General features: G+C 37.4%; 1 protein-coding gene across 1 annotated transcript in view; it reads right to left on the bottom strand.

Moving 5' to 3' along the window:
* SEMA3A (semaphorin 3A) overlaps positions 1-20,153 on the bottom strand; it is a 170,274-nt gene that overhangs the window by 132,550 nt on the left and 17,571 nt on the right. Inside the window, 2 exon segments of the mRNA XM_075144381.1 lie at positions 4,320-4,323; positions 6,668-6,779. Of these exon segments, the coding sequence (XP_075000482.1) occupies positions 4,320-4,323; positions 6,668-6,779 (116 nt within the window).

The following is a 20,153-nucleotide window of genomic DNA, read 5'->3' as shown; positions in this document are numbered from 1 at the left end:
AGACACAGCCTTTAGCTCACCAAGTTCCTGAAATTCAAATTGTAGGAGACTTAGGGAGTATTCTGGGGAACTATCACTATCTGATTGACCTAACCCTATTGTCTTCTCCTACTATGGAGAATCCCTATTATGGGAACCCCGTATTATATGTTTGCTTTGGCTGTGGTTGGGGACAGCATATTTCCCTCCTAGTCACATGTGGATAAAAGGGCAGCCATGACGTAAGTCTGGAGAAGAAAAGTCAAGCTGCAAGACATGAAATGTAATTGAGCAAAATAACTGCTGCCACTCCCTTTCCACCCGGACCACGCTCTGTGGCTGCCGATGGGGCCTCCCTGACCCGTCCTCCTCCCCACTTCGTCTCCCCTCCTCAAAGCCTTTGGGGCCTCCCTGGGTGAGTGGAAGTATTTGCAAACAACATCATTTCATGCTGATTGACACCATCTTCTGTAACAGCATTTCAACCTCTAATTCCTTCTAAATACCTTTTGTTTTGAAATAACTTGTCCATATTTTAAGTGAACTTGCTCATCTTTTAAGTGAACACCAGAAAGACCCGTCAGCAATTTCCAGTAGAGATGGAAGAGGGAGAGTGAGTGGATTATCAGCACTCAGGTAGCACCTGCTGTCTGGCTGGGCTTAATGCATGACAAGATTTGGATACAACTTTGTGGTGCTTGACCTCAGATCACAAGTTCATTTGCTTAAAGACGTCAGTGTAAATATAGTTGGATTTGTTTGAACACCGAATCACCTGGTGCATCAGGCTGTATTTAAGAGCAGCCTCAGAAGTGGATTCAAAGATAATTGAAAGTAACTTTAGGATGTTTTGACTCCAAGCACACTTGGCCAATCCCACCTGAACCAGTTCATAGCAGGTTTCTGGTGGATGCTATCAGCTGAAATGGCCAAACTGCAGCACGTCCAGCCACATCTCCTCCCACCTTCTGCAGCAAATGTCAGTAAGAGACAGGTGACATGCATACAAATTACAATTGAAAAAGTGAAAATACTGTTCCAAAAGTAACAAAACCAAGCATATTTTGTTCAATTAAATTAAATGGGAGGGGAGGAGGGAGGAAGCTGGTGTGACTGCCTACCATGCTAAAAATTCATCTGTTCCCAGCTAATCTTTTTTTATTCTTTTCCTCTCTCTTTGTACTAGCACAAAGGAGGTCTAGTCCACACCACTGATCCTAGGTGTCTCGTCAGTCTAAATAAATAATAGTTTATTCATTGCATCAACACAATAGCTCATTATCCTCAGTGTTAGCATCAGGAATAAAGTTCAGTGGAATTTTGCAACAGGGAAGAGAAATAATGCAAGTTTTATGTTTCTGAGGCTCCAGTGGAATATCAATGAGAATCAGTATATCATTTTTTGCTCAAGCCACAAAACCGGCACTTTTCTTACCAAGACAGAGATCAGAGATCACACTCATATCATTTACTTCGTGTCCCTGTCAGAACAGAAGCCTTCAGAGGCTGTAGACTGTAGGTATTAATGAAACGACCCAGGCACACTGAAATGGAACGCAGGGTTTGCTTTCTTTTCTTTATTATGTAAAATGAGAATTACCAAAACAGAACAATTTCTGCAAAATGTACTGTGAATTTTAATTTAGTTCATTGTTTCACACTCTACATTTCTTTGCACTTTGACTGATTTAAAACAGGACCATTTTTCTCCTGAATTCAGGAAACATTCTCCATTGGCACCAAATTGCCACGCCTGCACAATGAGTTTAATGCATTGCTTACGCAGGTTGTGTAGCCTCAGTGTGAGTTTGGTTTATGTAAAGGACACATTAAAAATTGGAATGTTTTGGGGGAAAAGGCAGGGCACTTTCCACTTACCCTTCCAGACCCAATGATATTATTCATTCTCAGCAGCTCCGCTGGTTACTCTGCTAATTTGCCTCCAAAAGAATGCTCCTTTGGGTGCAATATTCAAGTGTATATGTATGTCAACTGCCGCACAGGCTTCCAAATGCCCACATTGATCCAAGATACCATGAGTCACTGTTGACAGATGAGGAACATTCACACAAAACTCCCACTGAAAGTTAAAGGAGAACTCACATTTTTCCTTGATGGTCACACACTAACACATTGTGGTTAATGGTGTACTCCAGAGATTTGCCAAAAAAAAAAATTTAAAATAATATTTTAAAGTTGCAATTCACCTAAAACTGAACAGGACACTGATTCAGTGTTTCCAAATTAAAGCAACACTGGGTGGTTCCAAATAAGTTCTAAAGAGCCAGATTTCAGCTGACAGAAATTGGTATAACTCTATGGCTCTATTGCTTTTAGTAAACCCAAATTAATTTACAGCAGATGCAGATATAACTTAATGTCTTAAAGTGAAATGTACTAAGTGTGTCTCTAAAACTCCTTATCATCTAACAGGATTTTGATTAAATCTGGAATAAACTAACATCACAGTAAAGTTTCTACATATCTATAATGTTTGAAGACTAAGTAATACCCAAGAAAGACATTACAAAGCAGCATCATGACATACTGTTGCAGATTACATTCATACTTCTAAAATAGCTGACTTCTTGTCCTGATGATGAAGAGGTTTCCTATTGACACATACATATTGGAAAATCTTCAAGAATGGATATCTCACAGTCTTGAAATCAGTGAATCCTGAGCCTCTATGCAGCATTACCAACCAGTGTACAACAAATGCACCACTTTTTCTGAAGCTAAACTTTTCCAAAGTTTTCAAAAGTTATTGTAACTATTTCTGTCTCCTGTACTGTTGAATAAGTATTTTGTTTTGTTTTATTTTTTCCTTAAACAAATGTAATTCCAGCAGCAGCTGACCTGGCTTCTAATATAATGGCAAACATTTGGGATTATTTCTAGCTAGTCTAATTATGAAAGGCATCAGGGTAGATGTGTTTTCTTTTTGTAGGCACTAATACTAATTTGACCTACTGGGGAAACAATTTCAAAATGTCAACATTTGCATGCCTGAACCCTGCTATGAACTAAAAGGATTCATGTGCAGAGGTCCTGCCTCAAGCTGTGACACACTACTTACCTCCTCAGGGGGAGTTAACACATTAATTTGAACAAATGAAATTAGAACAGCCAACTCTCCACGGTGGTCAGAGGAAAAGTACCCTGACCATAGCGGCTGACTGCAGTCTAAGTGGCATATTGCTTAATTAAACTGTAGTACAACAGCTGAATAAGGAGTGCATAAACACCCCACAAAAGAGGAGGTCTTCAAGCTTGGAGGTATATATGAACGTAGGGAACCCAGTTTCCTAAAATGAAAGTTACTGTTGCCCTTTTTAGAAGAATAAGCTTTGAGATTTAAGACAATAATTTACACATTTGCTGTATATGTTTGTTTCTGCAGATGTATATCTCAGAAAGCACTCCTGAGATTCAGATGCTAACAAGTTTGAACAGAAATCTGGTAGAAAGGTCTGCAAGTTGAGGAAGCTTGCATCTGCTCCACTGCTGAGTTCAACAAGTTCATGACCCTTGAGGTCTAATCCAAAGCCAAGCAAAGGCAGTGGGATTTTACTGATTGTGCTGAAAACTGAATCAAGCCAATGGATTAAGGGTATGGTTCCTACAGGACCTGTGTTTTCAGGAACTTCCTCCAAAACATTTACCCTTATAACCTCAGAAATATTTTTTAAAAAGTATGCACTTTAAGCTAAAACACAGGGTCCCGATGGATGTCACTAGGTAACGCTCTTATGCACAGTGCTCCAAATACATTTCTTATCTTGTGATTAAATGTTCAATCCAACATGCTTTGCAATGATCTCTGTAGGGAAAATATAAGCAGCGGGAGTTTTCTGTTTTGCCTTAGTTTAACTCATGTGAGTTGAGAGTGGTTTTTGGGAAGTAGGACTTGGTGTTGGTTCATGCATCTTATATGCATGTCCTACTGTCTCCATGCTATTTGAGAACTCTGTTTCAGAGTAATACTAAAATAAAGTATGGTATGCACTACACTTAACTTGGATATCTGATCTGGGCCTAAGTTTTGGTTATGTCATGAAGCAGTTTGCCTAAAATAAGTGGTATGTAGGTCAGCAGAAGTCACGAGGTGCCCCTGAGGATCTCCACAAAGGGATCAAATCTGCCTACATTTAAGAACCTAAATTAAATGAATCAAATCCCATTTCATTCTGCAAAAGAGATATCAACAGTAAACTGGACTGAAGTATTTTAATTGTAGATATGCATTAATTGTCATATTAATGACTTAGATTAATATGTATATTTTTTGTATGTTATCCTTACTTTGTTCAGTGTGCAGAATGGATGGAACATCAAACTTATCTTTCTTTTTGAGTTTCTTCAGTATTTGCCCTAATGACTACATAGCCTTCAAATGTTGGTCTGGAAGAGAGAATTATTAAATTGCTTTTCATCATTCCTGTGGCAAAAATCTGAGTCAGAAACATGATTCAATGGAAGAGAAGCCATTATGATTCCTAATTTACGTAGACACAGGAAGAAAGAAAATAGAAGTACCCTAAAATAATAGGCATTCGATTTGACTCAACAAGCCCTGATCTTTGAGAATACTTAGCATGATGAGATACATGATTTCAACCCACAACCCCACACCCTGCCAAGTGCAGAAATATCCCTGTGGATCCACAGGGAAGGTAGCTAGATAGCCAGAAAAATTATGAATTCTCGGTCAGGGACCATCTAGCACACAGCACACAGGAATGATAAAGCAGCAAGATGATAGTTTAGATATCCAGGAGAGGAATCAAGTACCTTAACCTTTTTGTCCCCTGCCTCACTCGTCACACAGATACTAGATTCTGCAATAAATGAAGTAGGGATGTTATACACAAGCACCTCTGGTTTAACCTTACTGCTTTACCCATCCTGTGCATCAAGGGAAGCAGAAGTCCCTTAGAAATAATAGACAAAAATTGTGTAATCAAAGGTTGCTGCAGTTCCAATATGAAATGGGCTGCTGGATCCCCCAGTCATGCAAAGAGAGCAAGGCTTCCTCTCTGGAATTCAGACCTAGTGGTAGTGGCAGTCCAGGCTTTATGCCACAGATTCACATCCAGAAGTGATTGTGTTGGCCAAAAAATTCTAAATAGAAAGAACCAGGACACTCAGCATGCAAACTTTCGGTCCAAACTGTTACAGGTTATGAGAAACTAAACCCATCGGGTTATCAAGGGAAGTACCAGGCACATTTAGTTAGCGTTCAAATAATAAGGTATTTACTATGAAGAAATGTATGACTTTTTCTAGTCTGAAAATTAGCACACACTCATCTCCTACTGAAGTCAACAGCATTTAACTCCCGATTTAGATTATATACACTAAAACGTTTCTGTAAATCAGGAATATAGACTGATTTATAGTTAGGTGAACATACTCCACATTTTACTGTGGAGTAAAAGCAAAGTGAAATGGACAACCTGCAGTTTCCTCACGTCGGAAACCTCCGTATCTGCATGCACATCCTAATTCCTGTATAATCCTGAGTGGTTTACCTCTTAAAATAAACAGACTCTACCTTATGTCCTTACTGGATTACTGTGAGTAGGATGTTTACATAAAGGATATAGCTAAGTATTCACTGAACATAACAAGAGTGCAATTCATTCCCATGCATTAAAGCCCATTATAATTTGGTGGCTATATTTAAATAAACCAACATTTAACTATGCCAGCAATTACTATCTAATGTTAATACTCTAATTGTGTCCAATCCTTCCGCTCCAGAGTTTGATTCATTGAAATGTTTATCTGCACTACTACTACCCATGGAGTGTGAATATGAAGATGAGCATTTTGTGTGAAAGAAAGTAAGCATACTTTATTGTCCAGACACCAATTTAGTAAACATTATTATTTTCACAGCTAATAATACTAACTACACTGTGCTTTACCCTTCATACAAAGATCTAACCACACTCTAATAAACAATAGGACCTGAGTCTCATTCTCAGTCATTTATTTGGGCAGCACAGAAGTGTTTCAAAATGGAAATAAATGTTTTAAACCTTCTTTGCACTACCCTAACTGTGGAATATCTCCATGAGGTGAAGCAAAATATCCTGAAGTTGTGCTGATCTGAAGCGTGGGGACCTGCAATGCTGAGTGCCATTTTAGGCTGACACAGCATCACAAGACTGGAACTTACTGTGCCTGGACAAGTAATGTCTGTGGAAAAAAAGAGATGGCTAAGGGGTGATCTAATTGTTGTCTTCAATTACCTGTTGGGGGATTATAAAGAAGAGAGAACCAGACTCTTGCCACAGGTGCACAGTGAAAGGACAAGAGGGAACATGCACAAGTTGCAACAGGGAAATACTGAATGGGATATAAAGAAAAAAGTCTTGACTGGAACAATAACCAGAGAGGTTATGGAGTCTTCATCCTTGGATCTTCTTTGAAGATCCCTTCTCCTTTGAAGATCTTCAAAACTTGACTGAATCAGACACAAAAAATCCTGACTTAATTCTTAATATAGTCTTGATATAGGAAGAGGTTGAATTAGTCCCTTCCAATCATAATTTTTTTTCCCTATGAATTAAGTGTACTGATTTAGCTTTGACAAATTAGGTCCTAACAAAATACAACAGGGCATTATAGGCATGTTCCTCCTGTTATTAAAAACAAAAAAACCCCAAAACTCATTGACCTCTCTTAAAGCTGATTTTTCCTGAGGTATTCCTGAGGGTAAGAATTTCCTTACTGTAAGCAACAGCAGAAAGCAACCAAATGGGCAACGGGAGATATGTCACATACTGATCCTTGAGGAGCAGTTGAGGGATACAGTGAAGTGTAAATACTACTGCTTCTGTATTACTGGGCAAATGAGGATCCATAGCTTTCATTGAAAGAGAGAGGATTGAAATCTCAAATGTTGTATTGTAGCATATGCATGTCAGATATGTCAGATGCAGGAATTCAGATGTAATTTTGGCCAGATTCTCAAATAGCATAAGTATATTGCAATAAAGCTATGTACATATTCATCTACTAACCATGTTTTCATTTGTCGTCCTCTCATATATTCTCAACACAATCTCTTTTTAAGTAACAATATTTACAAATCATGCAAACATGAACAGGCAATAGCTGTTCTGGATTGATATTTTCTACAAAATAGTCCTCCATTTCTTTAATCTAAATTTAGTCTTCAGGTAGAAAGAACACACCGCATTGTTATTACTGTTGTTTGCCTTTATTACATTACCACATTAAAGGTCCCTGCGAAAAATTTTCATGAGACAATGTGGTAAATATCAGATAAAGGGGGCATAGGTAAACACCACCTTAATGGCAGTTAAGTAACAATCTCTGCACACTGAACAAATTTTGATCCTTTTGACTTCAGCTTTCCCCAAATCTCACTCTAGCTGCTGGACAGCATGTGCACCGCAGCCACGAAGAGCACAGTGAGACTTCACAAACACAACTAGTCTGTTTTGCAGAAGAATAGTCTGGAAGAAACAGTGAAGGTACTTACTGAGTTCAGAATAAAAAAAAAAATATAATACTGTGCTAACATTGTAATACATTACGGCTGTTTAAGAAACAAGGGAATGTTGATATAGAAAGACAAAAGAACTGCAGCGTTAAGAGTAACTCATTTTCCTTTTATGGCCTGTTACTGCATGGCTGAACATTGCCACTAACTTTGTATTTTCAGAACATACTGAATTTAAGAAGACTCTTTTGTTCCATTTGCAGCCCACATGCTGACACAGCACCTCATCTCCTATTGTTCTAACTTAACTATTATCTGATACATTTGATGTGTTGAAAGATAAAAAGCACAAAGATTCCAGTTACCTTAGAGATAGCAAAAGAAGAATTACTTAGCAAAAGAACAGCTGAGAATGGGCTCTTTCTGGCAGTTTCACTCTGGTGTGTGTGTTAGACCCATAAATGTGAGTTCAGACCCTGAAAGCCAGGAGTCTTTGTTGGGGCTCTGCTGTGCACTGGATGATCTCACCCTCTCCTGACTCCCACACACAGAGGTATATTGGGAAGAGCAGGCTCAACCAGTCTTAAATTCCTTTGACAGTTCAGACTCCAGATAGACTCTGTAGCAGTGGGGAAGAAGCATGGCTCATAGCAACAGTTAGAGAGAGATGTTTTGAAGAAACAGATTTATTCAAGGTTAATAAATGCTTTTACCATTGTTTTCCATGGATGCTAGTTCTGTTGATGAGCAAATAGTGACCTTGCAACTGAAAACGGGCTGCTAAGAGACTTTTAAAAAGCCTCTAGCATCTGATAAGGTACAGTGCTAGGTGAAAAAAAGGATTGGTTCCCATATTGCTGCCCTGAAAATTTTTGAGAGACAGACGCTTCTCAAAGTCTGAGTGTCTATAGCCCCAGCCTTGTAACTCAGTTTTTGTCTAGAATACACATAACCAAGCTGTACTTCATCAGTATTGCATTGACCTGACTTGTATCAAGAATCTGGAGAAGCTCCCAAGAAGTCTTGCTCTATCAAACTAATTTAAAAAAAAAAAAAAAAGAAAAGAAATTATGTTGTTTGGTTTCCCCATGTAATCATGGGGAGTAAATTCCAAGGGTGTGGCAAAAAATGGGAATTAGATGACCTGATCAAAATCAAAATCTGTGACTTTTTTTTGGAAAAGAGAATAGGGCATGGCCTAGCTTCGTCATTAAGATCACAGTAGAAACTAGGAATCTCCATAGCTCTTCAAGTGATCATTTTACCTACTGAAAAGGAAATTTCAATGAATAGATGGTATAAAAAGCAAATTGCTAGAGAGTAAAAGTTCCTTTACCAAAACAAGATTGTACTGTGGTTCCAGGAAAGACGAGCATTCTTAGCTGGGTTCATGAACAAAGGATATCAAATGAAGGCAGGAGGAAATAAAGCTTGACTCCACATGATGTTTGCCAACTGTGGCCTCATAAAGCCAAGAAATCTTGGAATGCTTTGAGTACGTAATATTTTTAGAGCTCTAATAAGGCACACCTGAGCTCCTCTTTACCACATTTAAAGATATGTGCCACAGAAGCTAGATTTTGCTATGCATTTTTGCCTATTCCAGTAACCTGTAATTAATAAGCACTCATGTGGAGGAGAGCAGAACACTCAGTTGCCTGTTCAGATTCCTCTGAATTACTCCCACATACTTTTCTAAAGAGCACAACATATAGTAATGTTCTTGAATTATTCTTAAGTCATTTGGCTAAGAAGAGAAGATGACACTGCTATGTCTGCCTTGTTGAAATCAAATATTCTTCTGTCTCTTACAGATGTTCTTCCTCAATTTCTTGACTTACTGGAGTGTCTGTCTACACCAGCTGTCTTCCTTCAGCATCTCCACAATTCTGAGCCAGAGTGAGAAACAAACCTGTCTCTACTATTAATAAGATTTATTTTCATTAATAAGATTTATTTTCATTTTACCTAACTAAGCAGTGCAATAAAAGAGAAAACTGTAAGAATTAAGCTCCTCCATACAAAATATACTAGCTAGAATAACCTTACTGTCCACCCTGCTATTCATGTATTGGTATCAAAAGTCATACTGTATGCAGAGAAGTCAAAATGAGTTATGATAGCATGAAGGAACCGAGGGAACGTTGGTTTCACTCCATCCAATTTGGGTGCAGGAAGAGGCGACGTTACTCAGAAGCCAGATGCAGTCTCAGCAGCTGCCAGAATAATCGGATCTCATATATACAGTATATGTGAACTAGAGGTGGAATATATATCGCCAATCAATTGGAAAAATCATGTGCCAAATAATTGTAGTAGCACAATAGTAGAAAAAAGCATGGAATCAAAATACACGCTGGGTGGTATCAGTACACAGGAGGACTAGAAAAAATTTTAATAACCTCAAGTTTTACAAGGAATCCAGATACATTTTGATTAAAAATAATAATAATCTAAAAATTATATTAAAATTAAATGTCTGCTTTTAATCAAGGAATTTAGTTTGTATGTCATCCAGGAGTAGGTATACCAATACAGAACATATATAATTATTCTATTCCAGTCAGAAATTTGGGCTGGCACTTCCTGTACTAGCTGATGTCCTATAATCTTTACGATTATTTTCTGCTAGAGTATGTTTCAGTACTGATCCCTAAACACTTGCACTGGTTGCCTATTAAGGCCACATCTTATTGCTGATTTCAACTACCTAATGGGAGGCTACAGAAAAGGCTGATGCAGACTCTCCCTGAGGTGCCCAGTGACAGGACAAGAAGCAAGACAGGAAATTTTGATTAGAAATCAGGACAAACTTCTTCAGCATGAAGGTGGTCAAACACTGGCACAGAGGTCCTGAGAGTCTGTAGAATTTCCAACTTGAAGATACTCAAAAGTTGCCTGGACAGAGCCCTGAGCAACCTGACTTAGTCAGCCCAGCTTGGAGTAGGGGTTAGATGTTAAACTAGATGACCTTCAGAAGTCCGTTCCAACCTAAATTACTCTGTGATTCTATAATAACTGACACACCTTCCCACTGTCACCATCTACTAGGAGAAAGCTGAAGACTTAGGATCACATGGACATCTCTGATATTCAGTTTCCCATACAGTTACTCATATTCTCTTTTTAACAGCTAATGTAGATTTCACATAGACATTCGAACCTTCTTTTTTGATATAGCCCACCACTTCTACAGCAGACTACATGGTAGACTTCTTTCCTCAAGCAGGAAGGCACAAGCATGATGATGAATTAGGGTTTTCTGTCATGGCACCTAAAACAGAATCAGTGAGCTAGCAAAGCAAGCAAAAATATCCAAGATAATGGCAGTATATGTGTACTACATTTTATGTAGCTAAGAGTAGACACTCTAAGACTTATCAAGTCCCACTAAAAGTGAGATCTTGTAGTTCAGGGAAAATTATTGCAACTTGTTAGAATTAGAAACTCAGATGAAACTAAAACAAAATCTTCCCTCAGTTTTCTATCAGCGAAAACTCCAGTACTTTTGCTGCTGCTGCTGTTGTTGAAATAAAGAGATCTCAGGAGCACAAGAACACTGTGGGGGTGGATACAGAGAAAGTGGCAACCATAGACACAACTTCAAGCAAGCAGGTTCAAACTTTAATGACCTGTGTAGGAAGATAAATGAGACTTCAAGAGAAAACAGCACTGTTAGCATGAGGATGTTGTTAGGTGCAGAAGGCAAGCACTCTCAGTGCTGATGAATTGGTAGCTGACAAAGAGCTACATCTTATAATGTTAACTGTGTAAAACCATGATATATTCTTCCTGCTAGGTTTTTTTGCACCCGTTTGAGTGAATCCTTAATGAATATCGTGTTCTGCTTGAAATCGGAGAGGAAAAACAGCAAGCACACTATTGCCACTTATCAATCACATTGTTTTATCTCTCAATTATCCTTAATTTAATAATTGTATTATTTTCACTTCTGTTTCAACTTTAAGGACTTCTATTGCAAATACTGTATTTTTGCAGGTGGTTTAGGTTACCAGTAATTTTCAGTAAGAGCTCTTTTCCATCTTTTTTTTCCTTTTTTCTGAAAACTCTTCTCTATAACATTATTTTGTCTAATCATCAGTCTTCCTGGAAATATTAATCATTATGTCTACTAGACTTTCAGAAAAACCTGCATTGAATTTCTTCAAATTGCTTCTCTGTTTATTTTAGCCACAGTCTGAATAAAATTATTTGAATAAACAGGTCTGAAGCATATCCTGAATTGCACAGTTGGGATATGAACCTGAAATCCAACATAATTCCTGGCATTATAGTAATAATATTTGGTAGAAAGAATGAATTGTATTAAATTATAAGTGCATGTGGAAAGGAATTCTGTACAGCTAGCAATATTTTCCACAGTAAAATACATTTTATTATCCTTTATTTCTTATATAGAAGAGCATGGGTCTAGTTTGATAAGAATTATGAGAGTTTTGCCATGGCATTTTTTGGCTGATCATATTCTCCATCATTTGCATGTCATTTAGAAGTAGTCAGATGAAAATATGGACTTAATGACACCATGATGTGAAATTTGGTGACATCATGTTATGTAGAAGAAGCAACAAGGTTAAGATTATAGAATATCTAGTCTTAAAAATCTAATGTCAAACCCAGCCTAAATACTACAGCGCTTTGAGGGACATGGCACTTCAATGGCTAAATTACCTATGTCCAACTTATTCTAATCTAGGCCAGAAGAGTGATCACAGTTTTGAAGCTCCAGTGTGAGGTTTCTAAACTCTCTCATTCACTATCATTTCTTTGCAGTATGTGGCATGAAGACCTCTATGTAAGCCTATCACAGATGAATGGACATCACCTTGATGCACAAGCACATGTGGTCCTTACCATTTCTCTATTTCAGACCCCCAAGAGAGTTTCTGCATTACTGATTTTAGTTTTCATTTGGTCCTGTATTCAACAAAGTGCTCTCATCTAAAACTTTGTATTCTGAAGACTCGTATATATTTATAACTCCACAGGGACAGAAGGTGTTAATGAGAGCACAGTTGTAGTTCTAGGAGCTCACAAAACTTACATAATTATTTTGGCGGTTCAGGGAACACACAAGGACATTTGGAGATATCGCTAGATTAATATGGCTTGGCAAGGAAAGTGCTTTGACTACTGGTCTGTGTTTGTGCAAGTGGCTCAGCCTGCTCTGTACAAGGGATGAGCTGGATAGAGCTGTGGCAAGGGTATCCACACTTATTATTAAGCTTTAGCTATTGCCTATAATTAAAAACCAACTGGCCTGATATATGTCTCATCAAGTAACGGCTACAAAAGTGCTGGCACTAACAGCTCACATACAGTATTTACTGTTTCAGATTTCACAGGTTTAGAAAACAAAAGTGTTGGTTAGCTAAACAAAACCAGTGTAAGAAATAGGTCAATATATTCTGAATAAAAACAGCATAAAAGCAGTTTAGTTGAATTTCAGAATAGATTTGTTTTGTTCATTGAACGCTATTGATTTTTTGGCATGGAAGAAGAAAAAAAAAAGAACAGATGGTGAAAGAAATAAATTAAGTTGCTAGTGATGGAATACAATATCACACTGAATTATAAAGAATGATGAACAGAAATCCCTTTAAACAGGCACTTATACTCAGTATAAGAGGTTCATACTCTTGAAGTTCATATCTGATTATTTTGGTTTATTTTCTAGTTATTAGTGTTTTTACTTTCAATACAAACTCCAATATGAATTCAAAACAGAAATCCAAGAGATGCAAAGGTGTCCTTTTCACTGTGTTCAACCATAAGCCAGAGCTTCTAGTAATGTTCTAAAATGTATTGTAAAACCAATCAGACAAAAACTTTATACTTTTCTTTCTTAATAGTCCTCATTCCTTATTGCAGATTTGAAGTAGTCTGTTTATGGCCAAAGCCTTGAACACATTTTCCAACTCTTCCAGTTTTAGTAAAAAATTGTTCTCTCTCCTTTCGAGATCTTGCTTTGTTTATATCCTTAGCCTTTAAGAACAATAAACTCTTACTGTTAAAAATCAATACATTTAAGAAAAAAAAAGAAAGAAGTGTTCATGTGAGTGAGTGGCCAAGAACTGCTGTGCAGGGTAAACCTAAATTCCATCTATTTTCAGAAGCAAGATTACAAAGCCAAACTTTGTCCTGGTAAAGTGACTGCAATTCTCTTAATTTCAGTAGAGAAGCATAACTTTTAAGGATTTCTCAGTTTGACTCTTCAGTGATAACACTTCCTTTTTTTTAATGTGACCTAATCAGCATTTGGGTCATAAGCATATTATCAAATGTGGTGGAGAGGTTTATTTTTCACATACTGCAAATGATTTTGCCTCACAATGCTCTCATCTTTCTGTAACTTAATGTTCCCCCAAGCTACAACACTATGTGGTAAACAGAAGTCTAATATCAGTGTAATTGCCTCAAGAGAATTATAACTCTGTCCTAAGTTATTGAAGATAAATCCCCTTTAATATACATGGTTATCATTCATTATTAATAATATCAATACTTTTCGTCCTTCAGCCTCCAGACACAGTTCAAAGATGATTTAGTAGCACTAGCTCCACTTAACAGTTGAAGCATGAAGCAGTTTAATTTGGTTTTGAAGGTACAAATCATGGTTGGGGACTAAGCTCCTCTTACTAAAAACTGGTCTGAAGCCTTGCACTCCGCTTCTGTGAGGTTGCTGCTTTAAACTCCATGGAAAAGTCACTTTGTCAAGCCCATACTCTCCTTTAGTACTTGCTTTTTATAGACATGTGGAGAAGAAATAGACATGTGGAGAAGAAATGAATACCAAAATGTCTGGATTCACTTTATTAGGGATTTTTAAAACATGGAGCCATGTTCCCAAAGTTTACACTATCCAGTTCTACTTTGTTTATTTCAAGGCCCACTTAGAGAAGCTATATTCACATCCATAGGAATACTTTAGGCCTATGTCTCTTCTGACAGAGCACCAGTTCCCTATTCTGCTTCTTGCTGCATTTCCTCATGGCCCCACAGGGATGGGATGATCAATGTCAGTCAATAGGTATTGCTGGACCATTAGTCAACACTTACTTCATCAGGCCCCACCAACAGATACCGTCTGTATGACTGGAATAATTTCCAAAACTCTGGGCCTAGCATGCCTGTCTCCAGACAGAATATTTTCTGTATAGCTGAGCCCTACAGTAGACAGAGCTCCTTATTCTTGAACAATTTGTATGGCAAAAGCACACTGACAACTGCATTAGCCATCTTAGCAAGCTCAGAGTTGATCTTTGAGCACATTTTGTGGATGCAACAAATGCGTTGGCATAACGCCATGCATTTCTTGGGAGTTTTGTAGTCACAGAGAATAGTAAGATTGGGCTTACCAAATGTTGTAACATACCTGTATATGTTTCCTACGAAGCGTGACGGACTAACATCTAGGGTCATCTTCTAGCACTCATGCAAGAAAATATGCTGTTCACTGCATATTCAGGTTTTTAACAGTGGCTTGAGTGGATCCTAAATCAAACTGCTTTTCCAGACCACTGTAATATGCAGATTTCTTCTGGTAGCCCTGCCTGGAATCCCTGTACCTTCATACTCATCTCGTTTGTCCAGCAAACAAGCAAATAGCCACAAATCCATAATAGTCATCCATGCTGGGAAGCTCGTCTAAGAAAGGTAGCGTGATTAAATAGGTGACATTTGGGTTGTGCAGTGCAAACACTTTTAACTTCAATACACATTTGGTGCCACTGGAATCCTGCCTCCTGATTGACCAAATATGACCTTGAGCCAAATCTACAATGGAAATAGAAATAGCCACCCATATTCTAAACAAAAATGTGCTGAATTCATCGGGGTCATCAGCAGCAGGAGGAAAAAAACACCTGCTTGTATGACATAATTACAACTTGAGGAGTAGGTGACCACGGTCATGAACAATTAAGAAACCTCTGCACTAAATACTTTGCAAAAGTTTATTCAGACCTTGAGTTAGAAAGCATCCCATATCTGAGATCTCTGACAATTAGATATCAAAATTTGTTTGTTGTCATCACTCTTAGACCCTGTCAGGGTACTGTGCACCATCCTTGGAAAATGTTGGACAACATTAGTATCTTGCCAGATCTCTCTGATAAAGACAGTGAGATGATCTCACCTGAAAGATTCTCAGGTAAATAATCAAGATGACAAGACAGAAAATTTGTACTTGAGATGTAAATAGAATCTCATGGCAAGAGAGATGAGCAGCCCCCTGATGCAGTGGAGTGAAAAATATCAGAAAACTGGTATGGCCTACTTCTTCAGGACAGTGAAAACCACTATGCTAAGTAAAAGAAACTACTACATAAGAAAAAAGATTGGGTAATATGTTTCCAAGTCTGAAAATTTTGGCTTGGATTTCTGGCAGAAGGTTCTTTTTTTTTTTTTTTTTTCTGATTCACTTTTATCTCTCTCTAGTATCCAGGAGATGTTATAATATAATGTACTTGTAATATTTTGATTTTACCTTGTAATAGTTATATTAGAATATACATATGCATATATACACTAGAAAGTACAAGGGACTACCTTGACATCTGATTAAAAGTGATCTATGAACTATGGATGTGATTTAAAAAATGTATAGTGTGGGGCAGAGATGAGAAGAACACAACTTTTAAAGGATGAATGAGCAATATTATTTTGATTTGGCTTGTCTCTCTTAAAAGACAGTACTTTCAAAGGTGTTAAACATCTAACACTTCTGCTGACTACAACCTTTGAAAAATCAAGGTTCAGAGCTGCTTTAGAAATATCAAAGGGTATGGATAAAACTGAATGTAATTTGAAATCAGTCAATCAAAGAATCTAAAAATTCATTATCACTTTGTCCTGGTTTTTCTTAGAAGAACTGTAAAAAAGAGCTGCAGAGGTAAAATGGCAGAAAACAAAACCTGGCAATAATTGGCAAGGAGTTGGGCATGTTCAGCTCTAAAGGAACATGGTAAGTTCTCGCTTTCTTCCATAACACAGATTGGATCGTGATGGTGGTCGGGAGACTATAAAAAGGGAGGAAGAGCTGGTACAGATGTACTCTGGAACAGAACTGTGCAGGATTCAGCTCCCGTTCCTGTCTGAAATGCCCTGGTAATCTGTTGCTAGGCTTGAAATGATTCAGAGTGAATGCTGTTTTAAATGCCTTCTTTTGCTTAGATCCACAGTCATGTTTGGTTTGGAAAAGTCCAATATACTGATACTCCCTTATGATTACAAAAGAGAATTTAAAGACTTTATTTGCTGAAAAGAAATAGATACAGAAATTCTCAGTGTTTATTTTCCTTCTTTATTTCTCAACTGTTTTTTCTCAGCTGTCAATCTTAGTAGCATCTGCTAAAGCTCCTTATTTTTACTCCTCAAAAATAAAATCAATTAATACTTTTGGTTTTTTAGTTTTTCCCCATTCAAAACTTAGATAATTCAGGACTGATGTGGTTGTGTCCTTTCCCCATGTCCCAAAGAGCCACAGTATGACCTTGGCCTGACCACTTATTCTACAGTGCCTCAGTTCCCTGCCTACCTTAGGGCTGTCTTGTTAAATGAACTGTCAGGTTTTCCACACAGAAACACTGTTTTGCATTGTACAGTGGCATTCAGTCTTCATGGGGATATTTAATTTCTCCTGTCATACAAGTAACAGTACAAAAGTACAGCAATGAATGGAAAAATGACGAAAGCAAAATTAATATAATCTCAAAAATGTATAACAAACACTCAGAACATTGTCTTCCCTGAAGTCAATAAATTTTCTCCTCATACTAATCTACTTCTGCTTATAATATTATCTGTTTTGTGCTAGAGAGGTCTCCAAACTATTGCCTTGGCAACGAATAAACATTAATCCATGTGAGATTTTCCTCTTGAAATACTTTCTATATTGGAAATGTTATGTAGGAGGTAAATTTCACTGGAACTGGAAAAGATGTGCTGATGATTTGATTCACATTTTTTCTGGATTTTGCAACAAAACACAGTCCTGGATATTTCTTACGTGAGAACAAATTCACTATCCATCTGATGGAATTGGCTCGGTGGGCATGCCTGGACTGTACATTTATCTGCCCCAGAAGACTTGCAGCACCCCGAATAGTCTAACAAAAGACACAATACAGTTCGCTCAAGGCCCAAGGTAGTTTGTGTAACACCAGGTCCTATGCTGCTTTATGTTACCATTCTTAATTCTCAGTTATCACGCATATTGAATAACTCAGTTTCAAGGGACCAAACCAAGGGTTGCGTATAGCTGGCAGAGCCTGTGCAAAAATTGGCCCTTGCATCATTCCTGTATGTTAAAGCACTTTCCAGCTTGCATAGCAAGATCCAACACTGTTGACGTACCACGTAAAAAGATTTTGTCAGAAATCCCGGGCAATCCAATAATGTTGCACCTTGGCCTGTCCCCTCGGGTAAGGCCAGATGTTGGGGTTGAGCTCAGAAAGAGAACTAGTGTTGTAACATCAGTTATAACCAAAGACTGTGGCCTGGTTTGTAGGCCACCGAAATCAATAGGAAGACTCTTATTGAATTTAATAGGCTTCAGATTGCACCTCCACAGAGCAATACCAAGGACTTGAGTTACATCCAGAATCTCATACAGACCAAGGCAGTAGCAAGCAGGCACAACCGGTTTAAAGGACTGATCAAAGTCCACTGATGTCTTTCCAAAAGCTTTGAACAAGTGCCACAGAAGGGAGAGCAGTAATCCAAGAGGAAGGTGACAGAGGTTTAGGATGACTGTGGTGAGGCCCACATCCTAATGCTGTTGCACAATGCACACTTGAAAATCGAGTTACATGGAGAATATTTTATTCATAAGCACAAACACTTTGGAGCATTTGTAAATGTGAAATAACACATTGCTTGGGTCTCTGAAGACATGATGAGAACCATAATGTGTATTATTTCAAAATAACACATAGCTTGTCACTTGTTATTATTGTAATAATCCGTATTTGAATGAGTCAGCAATGGCAATGCGTACTTACATCAAGAAAGGAGCAACTCCAGCAAAGGAGAAATTCTGGTTTTGTATTCCTTATGGAAAATAAAGGAAACCTTTTGTAAATAAGGACCATTGTTCCAGACTTACCTCCTGAAGAAAGGTTAAACCTCTCAGAATGAGTAGATGGTTTCCTTAACATTCAAACACAACATGGGATTAACTTTTCAGAAATGTTTTCTATGCCTAGTAACACTCATATATTCATCTATGCCAGAGCCTAGGGGACTGCACAGCTTGTTTTGGAAAACAGTCATTCTTCTTGTGTGACACCTGGAAGTCCCCTGATAATCTGTAGTGTTCCAGTCGACTGATATAACAAACTACACCTGAAACCGCAGATTAAAAATTTAAAAAAAAAAAAGAAAAAGAGGAGAATGCACAAAGAGTTTCAGCACCAATCAGAATGAAAATGAAACTGCTTCTCCTCAACAGCAATGTGAGATAAACATGTCTTCATATTGAAATGAATGTATGTAACAAACTTGAATAATTTTGCAGCCTTTATATCTAGGAACTACATGTAAGGGAGAAATTTTGAAAACTAAAATTGTCAGCTTTTGAATTTTATGTGTAGTGGAATAATCACTTAAAGAATCTTTAAGACCAAGAGGAAATTATAAAAGTGATATTTTTAACTAACAACAGCTTTTTTTCCCTCCATTAGAAGGAACATGCTTCTAAAAAAATTCACTTCTCAGTTGCAAAAGTAATGCAGTCAGAAAGGTATCTTTCAAGTGACTAAATTTCTTGGGTTTGTGAAATTAGGCTGGATATATTGTTAAGAAATTGTTCAAAGTTTTTTAAAAAAATATATTTAATTTTCTTTATTGCTTTCTTACCAGAAAGCAAGAGTAAGATTTTTTTCTTGGTACTCTGATGTTTGTTTGAGCCTTGAACTAAGTACTTGTGCTATTTATCTGTCGTACTACTTGTTCTGAAAAGTCCAGATGGAATCTCATTGCGCAAAAACATAGTCCTTGCCTCCAAAAAACATGCAATGTCAACGGAAAATAAAACAAATGTGTACAAAAAGTAATTACAGATTGGAAGCTGAGGCACAGAGATATCATCTGACGTCACATAGAAAGTTTGTGTAAGATCCTGGAATTGAAGATCATCTATCAATTCTATCCACAAGACCAATCTTCCTGACATTATTAACATCCTTGAAACATAAAGGCAAACACATATCTCAACTTATCAATGTCTTAAAAGCTTTATTCTTTAAAAGCAGAACAAAAGTTCTGTTAAGCAAAATATAACCAATAGCAATACTATTTTTTTAATAATGTAGTAAATTCTATTAAAGAATCAGACATCAATTTTTAATGCTGTTTTTGCTGCAATAAATGTTGAGGACTATGTTTGGACATTAACACATAGCTGTATGTGTCAAGATGGTTTGGAGCTTCACAACTCACACAGGAGCTTTATGAAGCACAGTTTCTCTGGGACGACACAGTTTCATAGCAGGAATAAGTAAAGCTGAGAAAAGCAAGGGTTGTTTTTTTTGTCTCAAGGGAAATTACAATATTCCAACATCTGTTTTCAAATTAAGACAAACAGTCAAAATGCTGAACTTTTCACAGAGTGACAACTTAGAAAAAAATGAAATCCAGGAATGTATAACTTTTGCTTTTGATCATTTTATGT

The sequence above is a fragment of the Calonectris borealis genome, chromosome 1 (assembly GCF_964195595.1).
Source record: "Calonectris borealis chromosome 1, bCalBor7.hap1.2, whole genome shotgun sequence".
Taxonomy (NCBI): domain Eukaryota; kingdom Metazoa; phylum Chordata; class Aves; order Procellariiformes; family Procellariidae; genus Calonectris; species Calonectris borealis.
Note: the sequence above shows the minus strand (reverse complement) of the source record. Positions and strands in the feature narration are given on the sequence as shown.